The 21454-nt window shown below is 40.1% G+C and overlaps 2 protein-coding genes across 2 annotated transcripts in view; one reads left to right on the plus strand and one right to left on the minus strand.

Annotated features, from left to right (window-relative positions):
* The window catches only part of LOC126416666 (serine/threonine-protein phosphatase 2A 65 kDa regulatory subunit A alpha isoform), a 117826-nt gene extending 109017 nt beyond the window's left edge, over window positions 1–8809 (minus strand). The window contains exons 1-2 of the mRNA XM_050084465.1: window positions 8496–8809; window positions 8172–8363 (exon numbers count right to left, since the gene is read on the minus strand). Of these exons, the coding sequence (XP_049940422.1) occupies window positions 8172–8363; window positions 8496–8579 (276 nt within the window). The 5' untranslated portion in view covers window positions 8580–8809. The remainder of the gene's footprint in view (window positions 1–8171; window positions 8364–8495) is intronic.
* A 121-nt stretch (window positions 8810–8930) lies between these two features.
* The window catches only part of LOC126416665 (cGMP-dependent 3',5'-cyclic phosphodiesterase-like), a 263554-nt gene continuing 251030 nt past the window's right edge, over window positions 8931–21454 (plus strand). The window contains exons 1-3 of the mRNA XM_050084464.1: window positions 8931–9378; window positions 9467–9583; window positions 9828–10075. Coding sequence (XP_049940421.1) covers window positions 9271–9378; window positions 9467–9583; window positions 9828–10075 — 473 coding nt within the window. The 5' untranslated portion in view covers window positions 8931–9270. The remainder of the gene's footprint in view (window positions 9379–9466; window positions 9584–9827; window positions 10076–21454) is intronic.

Here is a 21454-nt window from a genome sequence, read left to right on the forward strand (position 1 = left end):
TAACAGCACTTGCGAAGTGATGCGCCATGTGTCTGTCGTATGTAGCAGAGTAGCAACCGAATGTAGCAACACTTGCCGCAAGTGATGGACATCAACTGTCAAGTAATTTTAATTGCACTATGGTAATATAAAGGCAAATTTTTTTTTTTTTTTTTTTTGAGTTCTGCTTTTGCAATCATTGCATTTTAGCAACTCTAGTGCACTGACCCAGACTTTGCCGAGTTGGTGCCCTGTGTTAGGATTCATGAAGTTTTCCGCAACCTGTATCTCTAATGATACTCTCATAACAGTCTCTCTCTCTCTCTCTCTCTCTCTCTCTGGGTGGGGGAAAGTGAAGGTCAGAGGCAGAATCTCTCCCCCCCCCCTCCCCCAAATATCATGGTGTGATTAAGATCTACACAGTGTTTGGCAATAGCTGATTTAGTTGCCCTCTAAGCCAGGTGTGTGTGTTGCTCACAGCCTTAGTTGTTTGGCAATGTATGATATGCTAGGCACCGTACACTATCAGTTCCTCAGTTTTGGAAACCTAGACCACCTTTCAAATTTCCCTGTAGTCCTCATATTTTTGTAGGTGGACAGAACACACACTCGATATCCTGCTTCTGAAGAATCCTGTTATCTTGGTAGGTCAGCCACAGCCTTTGCTATATTTTGCTCTTCTTCTGTAACACGTGGCAGAGTGGCTGGCTGAAAGGAATTCAGAATATGACAGTTTATCTGTTTTTGCAGAATATGGAGAGCAGATGCTCTATTTCTGATGTCAAATTATCTCAGTCTAACGTGGTGTGTGCACTGTGTACCCAATAGGTCATAACATTGCACCCATTCCACTCCACTACCAGTCTCATGCAGCACGTAATGAAGACATTAGAGTAACGTTGAATTGTGCATGGATGACACTGATACCTGACAAAACACCCAACCCCTCAAAATGTCTTATGTCGGAACAATTACAAAATATGAAATAAAGATGTGCTATAGACAAGCTGTAGTTCATTTTTCCATAAAGTTTCCAGTAACAAATGAGATAAAAGCAATAGGTAAAGCAGTCTTTGGTGTTAAATGTTTGTGGTGGAACTACAGGTGAAAATTCCAGAAACACACCAGCAAGCTTAGACAAAGCAAGATTCTGACTTCATCTTATTCAAAATAAAAAGTGATGTACCAATGAAGCATTCCATTGTTAATGAAGACAAACTGCTGTGTAGGCTGAAAAATACGTAATATGTCTAAAAAGTAGGACATTTCAAAATGTTACATTGTGTAGGCAAATGGAACAAAGTATCCAACCCTTTCCATAACACAAACCACAAAGAAGGGGGCATAACACACAAGCAGTTTGTAAGATACAGGACAGTGCGTTTAAAATAAGTTACAACTTTTGACAATTCAGTACAGAGCGAGTAGAGGGAAGCGTAGCTGCCAGCATGTACTGGGTGTGTCAGCAGACGACCACAGTACAATGCCAGTCCTATTCGGCATGGAACCTGACGGGGTAGCTTGACTGTGTGAACAACAAGCTGGCCGATCTGCAATCTTTCTGAAATGATTTTAAAGGAACTATCCTGTAATAAACTCTAATTCTCGCACATCTTTTAGTTTAATTTGTCATCTTCCGGATAAAGCAGCTATCGATTCTTTAATGGTCATAGTTATTGTGATAGTTCGATAGTAGCAAAACAACAGCAAGAAATTCTTAGTTTGCAGTAAAAAATAGGTATTGCCATGAATTTCTGTTTGGTGCGTAAGTTACATGCTGCTGCGTATTACATGTGGATGATATATTGAATTATTCTTTAAACTTGTATGGATACCGCCGCCTGTTCCCAATTTCGAAAAAATTTAATGACAAACACATGGTTCAATGGGGCGGGGGAGGGGAGGGAAATACTCACACATTCCTCATACCTTATAAATAGTTTGAGATATCCAAACAAGACTTTGACAAACGACAGTGCGCAAACATGAGTGTCTTTTGCCATACGATTAATATGCGAAACTTCCGTATCTATCGTGATATTCAAATGACTACAGACTTTTTCACTGAAATAATGTAACTACTTAGGGCCATCGAAGGCTAGTGAAATGAGAATTGCTGCAGGATTTGTGACAATATAAGTGAAGAAGTTACAAGTTTATTCTTATGTCAAGAATGGGCCTTTCCAAAAGCTATTGACCTCACTAGCCCTCAGTTGTTAGTGTAATAACACTATTTCAGTATTCTGTGGCAATTTCAAATGCATTAGAATTAGAATGTTACTCAGACGAATATTTCAAAACTCTGCTGTGTTCTGACAACAGGACAAGAGAAGTTATGTATTCTTCAAAGCTCGTGACAGTCCTTCATGAATCAACGTCTCCTCAACTGCCTTTTGCTATGGCTGAGAACTCAAGACCAGCCCCATTGTGTAACATTTGCAGTGGCTTCTTTTGTCAGTATTTCAGTCTCAGTGAGCGTAAACTTCAGGATTACAGAAGTGCCCGATTCCACCCATCTGATTTGACCCATGAACTCACCAATATGGCGGAAACGACCATTCTCAACGTCACCAATATGACACCTATGACGTCATTACACAAACACAAAAATACATATAAAACCAACACACACATCTCCCTCAAAAACTATAATCAAACTAACGGGACCAGTGTGGGAAATTGGGGGATTTTGGATGGGGACAAACTAAATATAAACACATGCAGACACACACCACGGTCCCAAAAAACACAAAACGATGACATAAAAGCACCACAAAATTCCCAAATACCACTACACGCACAATATCGACACGAATCGGTCATTTCCCTTCACCTACGTAGCTCAACCCCAACTGTCGATACCACAAAATAAAAACAAACTATTCCAAAAATTATAATCACACTGCAACTGTTGATACCACAGAACCAACACCTAAAACAATAAAAATTGGAATCTGACACTTCCCTTGACCTATGTAGGTCAACAGCAGCACATAATACCAAAACACAGCTATGACGACAAATTGGAATCGTTCAATTCCCACAACATATATAGCTCAAATACAACTGATGATACCAAAAAAAATTGAAATCTAGTACTTCCCCTGTTGTTGTTGTTGTCTTCAGTCCTGAGACTGGTTTGATGCAGCTCTCCATGCTACTCTATCCTCTGCAAGCTTTTTCATCTCCCAGTACCTACTGCAACCTACATCCTTCTGAATCTGCTTAGTGTACTCATCTCTTGGTCTCCCTCTACGATTTTTACCCTCCACGCTGCCCTCCAATACTAAATTGGTGATCCCTTGATGCCTCAGAACATGTCCTACCAACCGATCCCTTCTTCTGGTCAAGTTGTGCCACAAACTTCTGTTCTCCCCAATCCTATTCAATACTTCCTCATTAGCTATGTGATCTACCCATCTAATCTTCAGCATTCTTCTGTAGCACCACATTTCGAAAGCTTCTATTCTCTTCTCGTCCAAACTATTTATCGTCCATGTTTCACTTCCATACATTGCTACAGTCCATACGAATACTTTCAGAATTGACTTCCTGACACTTAAATCAATACTCGATGTTAACAAATTTCTCATCTTCAGAAATGCTTTCCTTGCCATTGCCAGCCTACATTTTATATCCTCTCTACTTCGACCATCAGCAGTTATTTTGCTCCCCAAATAGCAAAACTCCTTTACTACTTTAAGTGCCTCATTTCCTAATCTAATTCCCTCAGCATCACCAGACTTAATTAGACTACACTCCATTATTCTTGTTTTGCTTTTGTTGATGTTCATCTTATACCCTCCTTTCAAGGCACTGTCCATTCCATTCAACTGCTCTTCCAAGTCCTTTGCGTCTCTGACAGAATTACAATGTCATCAGCGAACCTCAAAGTTTTTGTTTCTTCTCCATGGATTTTAATACCTACTCTGAACATTTCTTTCGTTTCCTTTACTGCTTGCTCAATATACAGATTGAATAGCATCGGGGAGAGGCTACAACCCTGTCTCACTCCCTTCCCAACCACTGCTTCCCTTTCATGCCCCTCGACTCTTATAACTGCCATCTGGTTTCTGTACAAATTGTAAATAGCCTTTCGCTCCCTGTATTTTACCCCTGCCACCTTTAGAATTTGAAAGAGAGTATTCCAGTCAACACTGTCAAAAGCTTTCTCTAAGTCTACAAATGCTAGAAACGTAGGTTTGCCTTACCTTAATCTTTCTTCTAAGATAAGTCGTAAGGTCAGTATTGCCTCACGTGTTCCAGTGTTTCTACGGAATCTAAACTGATCTTCCCCGAGGTTGGCTTCTACTAGTTTTTCCATTCGTCTGTAAAGAATTCACGTTAGTATTTTGCAGCTGTGACTTATTAAACTGATAGTTCGGCAATTTTCACATCTGTCAACACCTGCTTTCTTTGGGATTGGAATTATTATATTCTTCTTGAAGTGTGAGGGTATTTCGCCTGTCTCATACATCTTGCTCACCAGATGGTAGAGTTTTGTCAGGACTGGCTCTCCCAAGGCCGTCAGTAGTTCCAATGGAATGTTGTCTACTCCGGGGGCCTTGTTTCGACTCAGGTCTTTCAGTGCTCTGTCAAACTCTTCACTAAGACACACAAATCAACCACAAGTGCCGATACCAAAACATCAACCACCAACATATGCAGTAAATAACACTGAGCCAACAACACGCAAAATCCCCACCGGAAAAAAAAGACCACTTGCAACAAAAAATGTTCTGGTGCTGCACACTAGGCCAGCCACCACTTTAAAAAAAAAAAAAAAATCACACACGGGGAACAACAACAACAACCACCCTCGCATATTCTGCTTGCATACGCTGCATTTCACCATCTCCGCCACAAGCCCAAAAAGTTTCGGGAAACTTAATAACGGACAACATGTCGTCCCCCATTTCAGCAAGCAGACGCGCACTATTAAACGTAGAAGTCATATCCATACCTAACGAAAGAAGCCACAAATTGAATTAAATGACTTACCACGCAACAAGCAGCAACCGATAACATCAAACACCACCACAATGACAGATACAATAGAAACTTAATTCTTAACTCACTGCTCTTCTATAACAGTAACAACCGATAAATGCACACTTCAAGCACCGACACCCAAATCAACCCAATACACACACACACACACACACACACACACACACACACACACACACGCCGCCCACCACCACCACCACCACCACCACCACCACCACCACCACCAACCACAACAAGACGACATCTACAAAAACAACACACTCACAAACTAAACTCCATGTCATCAAGACGTCACACAACACCCTTACGTCCCGGGTCAAAACCAAGAGGTGGGATCAGACGCCTCCATTGACCCTAAACTTCTTGTTGCTTTTTGCCACATTACTTTTCCCCTCAGCCTATACACTCTGTCGGGTTTAAATAAGCATGATACGGAGGATGCCTGATTAAACTACGCACTTCATGTTTAGCCAATTTGCCAACCTGGTGGCGTGAAACTTTGGCTTATACGGCACTAGAAGTTCCATTAACTTCACTTTATACACATTAGGTTCAACTTTATCTCAGGCAACATTTCTTTGTACACAGTGCAAAACATATTTCCTCCACTGTATTGTTGGAGATTTATGCATCACAACTGTGTAGTATGGTGTTCTGTCCATTACTACTGTCAAATTCTGAGGAACGTTTTGCAGCACAACGTTCTCTTCCCAGCTGGTGAACGGCGACCCTGGACAATACTTTTATCGCAAATCTCTTATTCAGATGTATTGCACTGTTGCTATTAATGCAACGCAAACACAAAACACTTCTTCACAATACATGATGACTACAGAACATTTCAATGCCATAAAATATGACAGTACAACAAGAGCTAACGACTGCTGACACATCTACTGCACGACGCCACATGGTATTGTTTACTCATGGTTTGGCAACAGGGGTGCTTTACCAGCTGGGCCGCTGGTGGCATGACAGGGAAAGCAGGCTTGTCATTGGTGTTACCTGGGCAACGGCGTCACATCCGTCTCTGGTTAGCCGAACGTCAAAAGTTGCCACTAAATTTAAACGCACTATAGGATAGATTTCAAAACAAAACAGTAAGTGACTGATCATGCAAACAAACTGAGGGAACTAAATGTAAACATCCATTACATGACCACCTGATGAAATTCATCAAAATTCACCAAAATAAGTATAAAATGCAGCTGGACAATCTGAGCACAATCGAAGCTGCAATTTAGATACACACTAAAAATTACTGAACAGGTGAAACAATAAATGAGATAGCACAGAAGAAAAAGCAGGAGGAGGTCAAAAGTTGGTATAAGAGACTCATCTCACTAACACATCAGAACGACGGAACAAAATAGGATATGCATGTACGCACAAAAATTCTGAAGCACAATTTTAGTGGAAAAACCACACAAGGGCGAATAGGATTTGCGCTCTGAGGGTACCACACAAATTTAATTATGCATATGCATAGTTCATCAATAGGTTTCAATAAGTGCATTTGCGGGTATCAAAATATGTGACATAAATAGCACTATCTTTAGTCTGCATAGACTTAGGAGGTTAAGTTTTCCACATCGCCAAAGGACCCTGGAGTTTAGTATGTATTTTGCAAATTTTAACTTGATACCACTAGCTGCTCCTGAGAAAAAGCGGGGTCTTAACAGACAGAAAGTTATCCTAGAAGCATTCTATTTTTATCGACTGAGGTAGGGAACCCTGAAAAGGAACATTATATTGCCTAAACGATTTCTTATGTTGACAATAAGACTGTATGATAACCCTCTGTAAAAACTATTGTATCTCATACTTCATAAATTACGAGACATAAATGCAGTGTCAATACTGCTTACAAACATACAAAAGTATATACATCATGGCTTCTAGAACTATCAACTGCTTTCTCAAGAAGAGAGAATATTTACTACGCCTGTTTACAGCAAACAGTAACTCTCAATTTCATATAGCCTATGCATTCCCAAACATACTTTTCCGTTTAAAAGCTTATGTAATTTTAATCAAATGTGGTTGTGAAATTACAACCGCAATTAAAAATTAAACCTGTACCCATGACATTACATTGTATTATCAATGATCACACGTGCTGCCACATTTGCGTATTATTTTGACAACTCTACATGCGGTCTACATGTTATGAACACTGTTGCAATACAGGTTTGGTTAAAACAATAAAACAATAATTTTAACCCTAAAAATATCTTGACTACAGCAGCAGGCACTATTATATATAGTCTATTTGGTTATATAATAAAGTGAGGTACAATTGGATGTAAATGGAAACTGTGCACACAACACATAGTTAACACCTCAGGGCACCTGTCAAAGTGTCCTTACCACATTTGTTATGTTCACTTGGCATATAGACAATCCCTTCAAATGTTTATCTGCAGTTGTACTACAATCACATACTAGAGGTGCAAGAAGAATGTCATAAGCAATGTATTGCACCTATGTGATCTGTGCACAAAGAATGCTGGAAATGTATTTGTGTGTTTTAACATTTTGTTTATCATATTTTTTATTAGAATTAAACATCCTGATGCGGGCAATAGTTTGAAAGTTAATGCAAATGTTCAAAAGTAGTCACTATTAAAAATTATATTCAACCTTACTAGAAAACTAAATAAATAAAAAATAAATTGCTTCACTGGTACTTTAGGCCAACACATTTTGTGCCTTTCACATTCTAATTAATAATGATCATATAAGGATTCCCCAATCTTTGCTCAAAAAAAGGAAAATAAATTCTAAGATCCTGGTCCATAATTTCCTAGCACATTAATAATTTTTCACATAGCAAACTGATTCTGTAGCAGGTATCTTATGAAATAACTGAATCAGTGGCAAATAGCTGACACAGCAGTGAAGAGTGTCAGTAGCCATGGAATATTACACTGATCCGTGAAATACTTCCAAGTAAAAAGAAAGGTTCAAATTACAGCTGGCTCACCAAGGAACGTAATATTATTTTGGGATGTTTAGAGTACAAATAATGTGCTACTGACTAGGGGCTCTAGAACAATTACCGTACCTGTAGCTCTATGTTGGAAATGCTATAAATACTTTACACTACACATTTTGGACTATGTCAACAAAACTATTAAATCAACATTACTTATACAGGATTGTGTGATATTAAAACTCACCAGCAAGCAGTGTACATGTTCTGGGCCGCCGACAAGGGGGGTGAAATTTCCAAGCTGTTCTGCCAATGCCAGGAGTACTTCATCTTCATCATAAATTGTTTCCGTCAGGAAAGGTATCAGTTCACTTCGTGTTCTTTCAACACCTAACGCAAGTGCAATGGTTGACAGCTTCTTGATGGAATTTAATCGCAGCTGAAATATAATCATTTTTAATCAACGGTTTGTCACATGCAATTGCAGATGAGGTTACGTTGACTTCAATACCCACAAGACTAAAGGGTTAACAGTCAGTATACAAATTCCTCATTCATAACATTTTCTCACCTGAACATCTTCGTTCTTCAATTCGTCAATCAGAACTGCTATTGGGTAAAGCGAATCATCGCCCGCTGAATCACTTGAAGCCATTTTGTAAACTATGTTTAATAGCACTTCACTAAACTGCACGTATAAATAAATGTGCTACGACTGCGACTTATGTTTAATGGTTGTGCATTGTATTGTAAAATAATCAGTCAATAAGCTGTATATCATACAAAACTTCACGTGTAAAGCAATTTACAACACTCTCAATAACACATTATTTTAACGCCCAAAGGGATCGAATCCGCACCGACCAAAGATATCACAGCACCAACTCAGACAATAAGTGGGTTCACTGTTCGATACTTGAAACGATTTAACAGGAAATGTTTCATCTGAATAACCGAAGTCACACAGTTCAGCAATTATTTAACTGACGAACGAGAAATAAAGTTATAACCACAACGTTTGCACGACATAAAGATAGAAATCAATAACCTACTGTACCCGTGCTGCATCTCTGCCGGCAAAGAAGAGGCTGCGATAGATTTGGTTCTGGAAGTGCTGTCAAAAAGATAAAAAGAATTAAAGAAAGAAAGGAATCAATGGGATGGGACCAGCTGAAGATTATGAATTGCTGATAAAACGTCGTTCATTCTGTCGCGTCATATACAGACAAAATATCATTTTGCGTTGGTCACTATCGGAGCAGATAAGAACGACATAATATTAAGACTGAGTGGAACTAATCCTAAAGCAAAGTGTGAGCACCGGCTGCAGTGGTACAGTCATAACAATGGCAACAGAAAATTCATTTCCCAGCGACCCAAATCTCCTCCTAGAATTTTGTGCATCCTTATTTGATCTCAATGGCTTCGAAATACAGAAGAAAGTTAACAGATATGTAAGTCATGACAGAGTCCATAAACTTCGTCGAATAACGAATGACTAACAACTAGCAATGCTAACAATGATTGTTACTGTATCTTCAGCTACAAGACCGTACGGGAGCTGAATTAGTGTTTCTGGTGCCTCTCCTGCCTGAGAATGAAGAGGCTTTAGTTCAGGTCCTGGGTGATAACCAGCTGGATCATGAACTGCGATTTCCAGTGAGTCTTTTGTAATTCTCGATGATGTAGAAAGGCGCTAATTGAACGCTAGATGTAACTCAGTGATATACGATCTTGGCGTCAACAACTTGAGTGTTTTTCAGTTTTTCACACATTAAAAATTGATTACTATCGAATTGTTAAATTTGTTACATTAGTTAAACTTTTGCAGATTTGTCGCATCACTAGTTTTACGGTTGTTTTCTGGATTCGGATTTTATTATTTTGTTAAATACACTTGCAGGTACGGAATAACATTCTTCATGTAGCAGTAAAAAGGAGGTGTTCGATTACAGCCTCTTCCTCAGAGCTTGATCCAGAACTTCACAACATGCTAAAGAATCTAGTAACACCAGACCCAACATCGTTTCTGATTGTACCAATTTTCCATGCAAAAGCAGAAACTGTCAGACTTCTGGCATGCATTGTTAATTATGGTGGAACAGAAGAAGCACAAGTAAAATGTACTGTACTAGTCAGTGAATGTTTCCGGTGAGTTACCAGCAACAGATTGACATTCATTAGTAAACCATGACAGTGAATTACACTACATTGCTCATACATATTGTAGATAGTGAATTTAGTCAGTAATAGCAGTAGGAAAAAATACTTCATTTTATTATCTGTCAAGTTACACATTTCCTGTTCTTTGTGTATCTGCCTATGCTGTTGTGTTTTGTATGTCACTTATCCTTCACTTGGCTGTATTTATATTCAGAATTTTACCTACTAACTTTTAATTTCTCTGAGACTGCAGCACAGTCATATTAATTAGCCTATTATGATAAAAGCTGTATTACAGCAATGCAGGAAATAAGAACTACACCTTGAAATAGTATTTATTTTCAAGTAATAAGTAGAGATACAAATTGTTCATTAAATTTGGTTCAAGTAACCTAGGTTGACACAATTTTGATGGTTACTTCAATGCAACTTTCTATAATCATATGTAAGTTATACAACAAACCTGTTAGAAAAATGGATGAATGTATCTATCTCAATAGTTGCATACTAGTGAAAGAAAATGTTGTATTTAGTGTATGTTACCATGCGATTTCTAGTCATGTCAGGTTAAAAAATCTACAAAAAATGTTTGTGGACAGTCTTGTCCAATAATTTGAAGAAGCTATTAGGTTATGGTAATAGAAATAAATTAGACAGGTACAATAAATATGGGAAAAGTCAGTTGAGGAGTGATATGGTGTGTAGGGCTACAGGTTTCCATGATGATACTATGGGTAAATATTTTCTATTGAAATAACTTGAAAAAACTTTTAGAAGTATAATTATTGCAATAGGCGATAACCTAATTTCTTCAAGTTATTTATATACACACTGACACAAGGAGGAGTTATCAATTTTCATAAAAAATTGAATTTTAGAGCGTCATCGTCTTCACAGTACAGTTTTCAGCCATTGGCTGGAGCTGCTTGAAACACAATCCTTTTTGTATTCTCTTGTCTCCCCACCACCTTTCTGTCACAAATCTGGCTCAGTTTTCTCTTCTCTTTTGGATATTATTTTACTTTTCTGAGGGCTTCATTGTTTCACATCTTTCCTCTAACACTTCTCACTCAGCTATGAGTTTACCTTGCCCATTCACTTATCTCTTGGTCATTTCTTCCATTTTCCTGTATTATACACCCCAGACTTTTGAAACTTTCCCGTTTTCAGCTGCTCGCCAGCAAGTGTCATGTTTACTACAAAGTAGTTCTGACCAAAAGATCATTCTTCTTTGCATTATATTTAACATCATATTCGTGCATGACTTATCCCCAAACATCTAACTGCTCTTGTGCTGCCTCCTCATTGTGTCCCCATAACATCAAATCATCAACAAACAACATCGCTGTTATCCTCTCGCCAATTTCCTTGTCACTTCTATTGTTATATCATCCTCCACAATTTTGAAAAGCGAGGGAGAAAGTGCACAGCCTTGTTTCATATCATTTCTGTGCATTAGCCGTCCTATTGGCTCTCTTCCCACTTTTTGCACCTACATTTGCCATGTACAGTTCTTATGTACTTGATACAGTTTGATTCTCTACTCCTTTCCAAATACAGTGTTCTATGTCTAATGTGAACACAGAACGCAGATGTCTGACAAACTCGTAGTAATGCTTCTGTAGCAGTTCTACTGTGAACTTCCCTGGCCTCAAGCCACACTGTTCTTCCCTCAGCTACTTTTCAACTGTTCTCTAGATTTGTCTCTCTAGAATTCTCTTGTGGACTTTTTGCACAGTGTCATATATGGAAAAAGCCCTTATATTTTTGTATATATCCTTTCATCATCCATTCTTGAAGACAGATAAAATTACTCTCTTCTATCTGTCTTCTGGAAATGTCATTTTCTTCCACACAGCTCTAAAAATTGTCTACATTAACTGTGTATACACATCCTCTGCTGCTCCAAACCTGTTGCCTTTGCTCCTTTCATGTTTTACATCTACATAGATACTCCACAATCGACCTTACAGCCCATAGCAGAGGGTACCCCATACCACTACTAGTCATTCCTTCCCTGTTCCTCTCAAAAATATAATGAGGGAAAAATGACTGTCTATGCGTCTCCTCTGCATGAGCCCTGATTTCTCATATCTTATATTCATGATGTCTGAACCCACCAGTAACAAATTTAGCACCCCACCTCTGAATTGCTTCGGGTCTTCCTTCAATCGAATGTGGTACAGACCCCAAACACTCAAGCAGTACTGTACATCTACATCTGTACTCTGCAAACCACTGTGAGGTGCATAGCAGAGGCTACATACCATTGTACCAGTTATCAGGTAAGTCCCATAGTACTCAGAGCCTCATCCAGTTATTAGGGACCCTTCCTGTTCCATTCCCATATGCATTGCGGGAATAATGATTGACTTAATTCATTTGTGTGTGCAGTAAATATTCTAATCTTATCCTAATGGTCTCTCTGTGAGCGATACGTACGGGTTGTAGTGTATTCATAGAGTAATCATTTAAAGACAGTTCTTGAAACTGTGTATATAGACTTTCTCAGTTATAGTTTACATCTGTCTTTAAGAGTCTTCCAGTTCAGTTCCTTCAGTATCTTTGTGACACTCTCCTATGGATTAAAAAAAACCTATGATCATTCGTGCTGCACTTCTCTGTATAAGTCCAAATCATCATCTGTTAGTCCTATCTGGTATGAGTCCAACACCCTTAAACCATATTCTAGGATGGGTCATATGAGTGATTTGTAAGCAATCTCCTTTGTAGACTGATTGCACTTCCCCAGTATTATACCAATAAACCGAAGAATAGGTCGCACCAGTGTCTTATATGCAGTCTCCTTTACAGACAAACCACACTTCCCTAGAAGTCTCCCAATAAATCTAAGTAGACTGTTCACCTTTCCTAATACAATTCTCATGTGCTCCTTCCATTTCATATCACTTTGCAGTTTTATGCTCAGTTATTTAAATGACATGACTGTGTCAAGCAGGACACTCCTAGTGCTGTATCCGAACATAACTGGTTTGTTTTTTCTACTTATCTGCATTAACTTGCGTTTTTCTACATTTAAAGCTAGCAGCCATTCATCACACCATCTAGAAATTTAGTCTTAAGTCATCTTGTATTCTCCTGCAGTCACTCAACGATGACACCTTATCTATCATACACCATAGCACCATCAGCGAACGATCACAGATTGCTGGTCACCCTGTTCACCAAATCATTTATGTCCATAGAGAATAACAGTGGTCCTATCACACTTCCCTGGGGCACTCCTAATGATGTTCTTGTCTCTGGTGAACATTCATTGTCAAGGATAACATACTGGGTTCTATTAATTAACAAGTCTGAAGGCCACTCACTTATCTGGAACCTATTTGATATGCTTGTTCATTCTTTAACAGCCTGCAGTGGGGCACTGTGTCAAACACTTTCCAGAAATGTAGAAATATGGAATCTGCTTGCTATCCTTCATCCATAGTTTGCAGAATATCATGCGAGAAAAGGGCAAGCTGAGTTTCACATGAGCGGTGCTTTCTGAAACCATGCTGATTCATGGACCTAAGCTTTTTGGTCTCAAGAAAATTTGTTGTATTTAGACTGAGAATACGTTCAAGGATTCTGAAACAAACCGATGTTAGGGATATTGATCTGTAATTTTTCAAGTCCATCCTTAAGTCCATCCTTTTGCCCTTCTTATACACAGAGTCACCTGGGCTTTTTTCCAGTTGTTATTAACAGTATCTTCCGTCGGTTCTTGGTAGAACAACATTATAATAATAAATGAAAAGCACCAGCTAATTGCTAACCGGTTTTCGGCTTACAAGGCCATCTTCAGACTTAAGATGGCCTTGTAAGCCGAAAACCGGTTAGCAATAAAAGTAATATTGTAGAACAAATGCAAACTGGTGCTTTTCATTTATTATTTTTTCCAGTTGCTCAGGACTTTGCACTGGGCGAGAGATTCATGATAAACACCGACTAAATAAGGGACCAGTACTGTAGAGAACTCTTAGAAAAACTGAATTGGGGTGCTATCTGGACCCAATGAATTATTTGTTTTCAACTACCTTAGTAGTTTCATTAGTGGATCCTTCACTTTTGTACATATCAGGTCTCTTTCCATTTCCAGTTCAAGCTTTCTCTTATCTATGTCCCTATCTTACTCTTCTACACCCTCTGGACTCAGAAGATCATCAAAATATAACTTCTGTGGCTCTTACAGGTCCTCCTCTACTTCATTCCCATCTGTACATTGTCCGCCCCCGGTAGCTGAGTGGTCAGCGCGACAGACTGTCAATCCAAAGGGCCCGGGTTCGATTCCCGGCTGGGTCGGAGATTTTCTCCGCTCAGGGACTGGGTGTTGTGTTGTCCTAATCATCATCATTTCATTCCCATCGACGCTCAAGTCGTCGAAGTGGCGTCAAATCGAAAGACTTGCACCAGGCGAACGGTCTACCCCATGGGAGGCCCTCGTCACACGACATTTCATTTCATCTGTACATTTTTACATTCCCTGCCATTTGTCTTCTCTTATTTTGGATCATTCCATACACTGTTTCCTTATTCCCTTTACTCTAATGATCCAATATAATTGGCCATTTTACATAGTGTGTGTATAGAATCCACCCTCTTTACACATTATATGTCAAGCAAGTTCTTAAAATTTTTGCCAAAGGGAGGCGGCTGGTGAGCTTGCTAGGAATATTGGAGGAAGAGATGGCAGGTACACGGGCTGGGTATGAGATGATGTACGCTTGTCAGAGCATCTGAGGAGTGGCACATGCTGAAGGTCATGAGGGGACGTGAATTGAGAATGGGTGAGAGCACAGAGAGAGGGGAAACAGTTGGATGGAGGGTGTGGGGACATGGATTACTGGAGATTGAGGCCAGGATGATTGTGGGAGTGAGGATGTGTTGCAAGTACAGCTTCTACCTGCACAGATCAGATAGGCTGGTTGTGGAGGAAAGGATCCAGATGGCCCAGGTTGTGAAGCAGTCATTGAACTTAACCACATTGTGCCCAGTTGCTTGTTGTGCCACAGGGTGGTCAACTTTTTTATGGCAACAGTTTGATGGTGGCCATTCATCGTGGTGGTCAGCTGGTTGGTTGTCATACCATCATAAAAAGCTGTGCAGTATTGACAGCAGATTTGGTATGTGACGTGTGCTTTCACAGGTGGCCTGGCCTCTGATAGGTTATGATAAGCATGTGACAGGGGCTGGAGTAGGAAATGCTGAGTGGGTGGATTGGCCAGGTTTAGCTGTCTGGCACCTTGGTCAGGAATATCATCCCTGTGGCAAGGGATTTGAGAGTGGTAGTGATGTGGGATTGTTGGTTAGGTTGGATGGGCGACAAAATGGCAACTGCCAAACTGTTGCCAAGAAAAAAGTTGACTGCCCAGTGGCACAGCAAGTAGCTGAGCACATCATGCTGAATTTTAGTGACTGCTTCACAAGGTGAGCCACCAGCTTCTCTCAACTATGTCGACGGGAGTTATCCTTGGAACAAATCCTCCACTACATCTACATCCATACTCCGCAAGCCACCTGACAGTGTGTGGCGGAGGGTACCTTGAGTACCTCTATCGGTTCTCCCTTCTATTCCAGTCTCGTATTGTTCGTGGAAAGGATTGTCGGTATGCCTCTGTGTGGGCTCTAATCTCTCTCTGATTTTATCCTCATGGTCTCTTCGTGAGATATACGATGGAGGGAGCAATATACTGCTTGACTCCTCGGTGAAGGTATGTTCTCGAAACTTCAACAAAAGCCCGTACCGAGCTACTGAGCGTCTCTCCTGCAGAGTCTTCCACTGGAGTTTATCTATCATCTCTGTAACACTTTCTCGATTACTAAATGATCCTGTAATGAAGTGCACTGCTCTCCATTGGATCTTCTCTATCTTTTCTATCAATCCTATCTGGTACGGATCCCACAATGCTGAGCAGTATTCAAGCAGTGGGCGAACAAGCATACTGTATCCTACTTCCTTTGTTTTCGGATTGCATTTCCTTAGGATTCTTCCAATGAATCTCAGTCTGGCATCTGCTTTACCGACGATCATTCCATTTTAAATCACTCCTAATGCGTACTCCCAGATAATTTATGGAATTAACTGCTTCCAGTTGCTGACCTACTATATTGTAGCTAAATGCTAAGGGATCTTTCTTTCTATGTATTCCAGCACATTTAACTTGTCTACATTGACATTCAATTGCCATTCCCTGCACCATGTGTCAATTCACTGCAGATCCTCTTGCATTTCAGTACAATTTTCCATTGTTACAACCTCTCAATATACCACAGTATCATCCACAAAAAGCCTCAGTGAAATTCCGATGTCATCCACAAGGTCATTTATGTATATTGTGAATAGCAATGGTCCTATGACACTCCCCTGCGGCACACCTGAAATCAGTCCTACTTTGGAAGGCTTCTCTCCATTGAGAATGACATGCTGCGTTCTGTTATCTAGGAACTCTTCAATCCAATCACACAATTGGTCTGATAGTCCATATGCTCTTACTTTGTTCATTAATCGACTGTGGGGAACTGTATCGAACACCTTGCGGAAGTCAAGAAACACGGCATCTACCTGGGAACCCGTGTCTATGGCCCTCTGAGTCCCGTGGACGAATAGCGTGAGCTGGGTTTCACACGATTGTCTTTTTCCAAACCCATGCTGATTCGTACAGAGTGGATTTCTAGTCTCCAGAAAAGTCATTATTCTCAAACATAATACGTGTTCCAAATTCTACAACTAATCGACATTAGAGATATAGGTCTATAGTTCTGCACATCTGTTCGACATCCCTTCTTGAAATCGTGGATGACCTGTGCCATTTTCCAATCCTTTGGAATGCTACGCTCTTCTAGAGACCTACGGTACACGGCTGCAAGAAGGGGGGCAAGTTCCTTCGCATACTCTGTGTAAAATCGGACTGGTATCCCATCAGGTCCAGCGGCCTTTCCTCTTTTGAGCGATTTTAGTTGTTTCTCTATCCCTCCATTGTCTATTTCGATATCTACCATTTTGTCATCTGTGCGACAATCTAGAGAAGGAACTACAGTGCAGTCTTCCTCTGTGAAACAGCTTTGGAAAAAGACATTTAGTATTTCGGCCTTCAGTCTGTCATCCTCTGTTTCAGTACCATTTTGGTCACAGAGTGTCTGGACATTTTGTTTTGATCCACCTACCGCTTTGACATAAGACCAGAATTTCCTAGGATTTTCTGCCAAGTCAGTACATAGAACTTTATTTTCGAATTCATTGAACGCCTCTCGCATAGCCCTCCTCACACTACATTTCGCTTCACGTAATTTTTGTTTGTCTGCAAGGCTTTGGCTATGTTTATGTTTGCTGTGAAGTTCCCTTTGCTTCCGCAGCAGTTTTCTAACTTGGTTGTTGTACCACAGTGGCTCTTTTCCATCTCTTACGATCTTGCTTGGCACATACTCATCTAACGCATATTGTACGATGGTTTTGAACTTTGTCCACTGATCCTCAACACTATCTGTACTTGAGACAAAACTTTTGTGTTGAGCCGTCAGGTACTCCGAAATCTGCTTTTTGTCACTTTTGCTAAACAGAAAAATCTTCCTACCTGTTTTAATATTTCTATTTGCGGCTGAAATCATCGCTGCAGTAACCACTTTATGATCGCTGATTCCCTGTTCTGCATTAACTTCTGTAATCATCTTGGTCTCATAGCCTCAGTCTGTGATGTTCCACTGTCCCCACACCCTCCACCCGACAGTTTCCCTTTTCTCTGTGCTGTTACTGCCTCCCAGTTCACATCCCCACATTACAGCCGAGTCCACCTGCCAAAATGCAGTACTAGCAGTGTTCATCCAGCCAGCATCATATAGAGGCACAGGCGCGTGCACGCGTTAGTTAGTTTGTTTGTGTGTGTGTGTGTGTGTGTGTGTGTGTGTGTGTGTGTGTGTGTGTAATTTTATTCTAGCTTGAAAAAGGATTACTCTGAAATCTAGCAAGTATTCTCTCTTTTGTGTGTGGTGTCTCTTCCACAGGGACATTGAAGACAAGATTACTGCACAGCACACGCACAGAGGACTTTAAAGTGCCATTTTCCCCTGTGACACATGTTGTTGTTGTGGTCTTTAGTCCAGAGACTGGTTTGATGCAGCTCTCCATGCTACTATATCCTTTGCAAGCTTTGTCTCCCAGTACCTACTGCAACCTACATCCTTCCAAATCTGTTTATTGTATTCATCTCTTGGTCTCCCTCTACGATTTTTACGTTCCATGCTGCCCTCCAATACTAAATTGGTGATCCCTTGATGTCTCAGAATATGCCCTACCAACCGATCCCTTCTTTGAGTCAAGTTGTGGCACAAATTTTTCTTCTCCCCAATTCTATTCAATACCTCCTCATTATTTATGTGATCTACCCATCTAATCTTGAGCATTCTTCTGTAGCACCACATTTCGAAAGCTTCTATTCTCTTCTTGTCTAAACTATTTATCGTCCACGTTTCACTTCCATACATGGCTACACTCCATACAAATACTTTCAGAAACGACTTCCTGACACTTAAATCTATACTCGATGTTAACAAATTTCTCTTCTTCAGAAATGTTTTCCGTGCCATTGCCAATCTACATTTTATATCCTCTCTACTTCGCCCATCATCAGTTATTTTGCTCCCCGAATAGCAATACTCCTTTACTATGTTAAGTGTCTCATTTCCTAATCTAATTCCCTCAGCATCACCCGACTTAATTCGACTACATTCCATTATCCTTGTTCTGCTTTTGTTGATGTTCATCTTATACCCTCCTTTCAAGACACTGTCCATTCCGTTCAACAGCTCTTCCAAGTCCTTTGCTGTTTCTGACAGAATTACAATGTCATCGGCGAACCTCAAAGTTTTTATTTCTTCTCCATGGATTTTAATACCTACTCTGAACTTTTCTTTTGTTTCCTTTACTGCTTGCTCAATATACAGATTGAATAGCATCGGGGAGAGGCTAAAACCCTGTCTCACTCCCTTCCCAACCACTGCTTCCCTTTCATGTCCCTCGACTCTTATAACTGCCAATTGGTTTCTGTACAAATTGTAAATAGCCTTTCACTCCCTGTATTTTTCCCCTGGCACCTTCAGAAGTTGAAAGAGAGGATTCCAGTCAACATTGTCAAAAGCTTTCTCTAAGTCTACAAATGCTAGAAACGTAGGTTTGCCATTTCTTAATCTTTCGTCTAAGATAAGTCGTAGGGTCAGTTTTGCCTCACGTGTACCAACATTTCTACGGAATCCAAACTGATCTTCTCCGAGGTCGGCTTCTACCAGTTTTTCCATTTGTCTGCAAAGAATTTGTGTTAGTATTTTGCAGATTGGCTTATTAAACCAATAGTTCGGTAATTTTCACATCTATCAACACCTGCTTTCTTTGGGATTGGAATTATTATATTCTTCTTGAAGTCTGAGGGTATTTCGCCTGTCTCATACATCTTGCTCACTGTCAGTAGTTCTAATTAAATGTTTGCTACTCCCAGGGCCTTGTTTCAACTTAGGTCTTTCAGTGCTCTGTCAAACTTCACGCAGTATTATGTTTCCTATTTCGTCTTCATCTACATTCTCTTCCATTTCTATAATATTGTCCTCAAGAACATCACCCTTGTATAGACCCTCTATATACTCCTTCCACCTTTCTGCTTTCCCTTCCTTGCTTAGAACTGGGTTTCCATCTCAGCTCTTGATATTCATGCAAGTGGTTCTCTTTTCTCCAAAGGTCTCTTTAATTTTCCTGTAGGCAGCATCTACCTTACCCCTAGTAATCTGCACCTCTTCATCCTTACATTTGCCTTCTAGCCATCCCTGCTTAGCCATTTTGCACTTCCTGTCGATCTCATTTTTGAGATGTTTGTATTCCTTTTTGCCTGCGTTATTTACTGCATTTTTATATTTTCTCCTTTCATCAATTAAATTTCGATATCTCTTCTGTTACCCAAGGATTTCTATTAGCCGTCATCTTTTTACCTACTTGATCCTCTGCTACCTTCACTATTTCATCTCTCAAAACTACCCATTCTTCTTCCACTGTATTTCTTTCCACCATTCTTGTCAATTGTTCCCTAATGCTCTCCATGAAGCTCTCTACAACCTCTGGTTTTTTCAGTTTATCCAGGTCCCATCTTCACAAGTTCTCACCTTTTTGCAGTTTCTTCAGTTTTAATCTACAGTTCATAACCAATAGATTGTGGTTTTACAATTTAAAACCTGGTTCCTAAATCTCTGTCTTACCATTATATAATCTATCTTATACCTTCTACTATCTCCAGGCTTCTTCCATGTATACAGCCTTCTTTCATGATTTTTGAACCAAGTGTTAGCTATGATTAAGTTGTGCTCTGTGCAAAATTCTACCAGGCGGCTTCCTCTTTCATTTCTTCCCCCCAATCCATATTCACCTACTACTTGCCCGCGAAAGGCAAAGGTCCCGAGTTTGAGTCTCAGTCCGGTACACAGTTTTAATCTGCCAGGAAGTTTCATATCCACACTCCACTGCAGAGTGAAAATATCATTCCGGAAACATCCTCCAGGCTGTGGCTAAGCGATGTCTCCACAATATCCTGTCTTTCAGGAGTGCTAGTTGTGCATGGTTTGCAGGAGAGCTTCTGTAAAGTTTGGAAGGTAGGAAACGAGATACTGGCAGAAGTAAAGCTGTGAGGACGGGGCGTGAGTCGTGTTTGGGTATCTCAGTTGGTAGAGCACTTGCCTGCAAGTGGCAGAGGTCCCCAGTTCTAGTCTTGGCCCGGGTTCGACTCTTGGTCCGGCACACAGTTTTAATCTCCCAGGAAGTTTCAACCTTTTTCTGATATGTAAAAACCTTTTTTGATAGTGGTAAATTGCCCCAGAAGATTATGCCATGTCACATAAGTGAATGAAAGTAGCCAAAGTAAGCAGATTTTGAGACATTGATCTCTGATTTTGATGATTATCCAAATGGCAAATGTTGCTGAGATGTGAGATGAGCATTTTCAGGGTTTGGTGGATGTGCTGTTCCCAGTTAAGCCTGCTGTGTGTGTGTGTGTGTGTGTGTGTGTGTGTGTGTGTGTGTGTGTGTGTACACACCCAAGAATTTCAAACAATCTCTCTCTATCTGCTGGCTCTCATGTTTAATGTTTATTTCCTGTGGGCTTTTGGGATCAGAATGGAAATGAATATAATTGGTTTTGGTGAGGTTTATTGATAAAGAATTTACCGCGACACAGTTCAGAACATCCTCATGTAAATGGTTGGCATTTAATTCTAGATCAGAGGGTATCTTACTGTCTATCACAATACTTTTGTCATCTGGAAACATTGTAAAATTGCTTGTTTTGTTTGAGGACAATAGTAGGTCATAGATGTATATGAGGAATAGCAGGGGAC

Source organism: Schistocerca serialis, chromosome 8 (genome assembly GCF_023864345.2).
Source record: "Schistocerca serialis cubense isolate TAMUIC-IGC-003099 chromosome 8, iqSchSeri2.2, whole genome shotgun sequence".
Classification (NCBI taxonomy): domain Eukaryota; kingdom Metazoa; phylum Arthropoda; class Insecta; order Orthoptera; family Acrididae; genus Schistocerca; species Schistocerca serialis.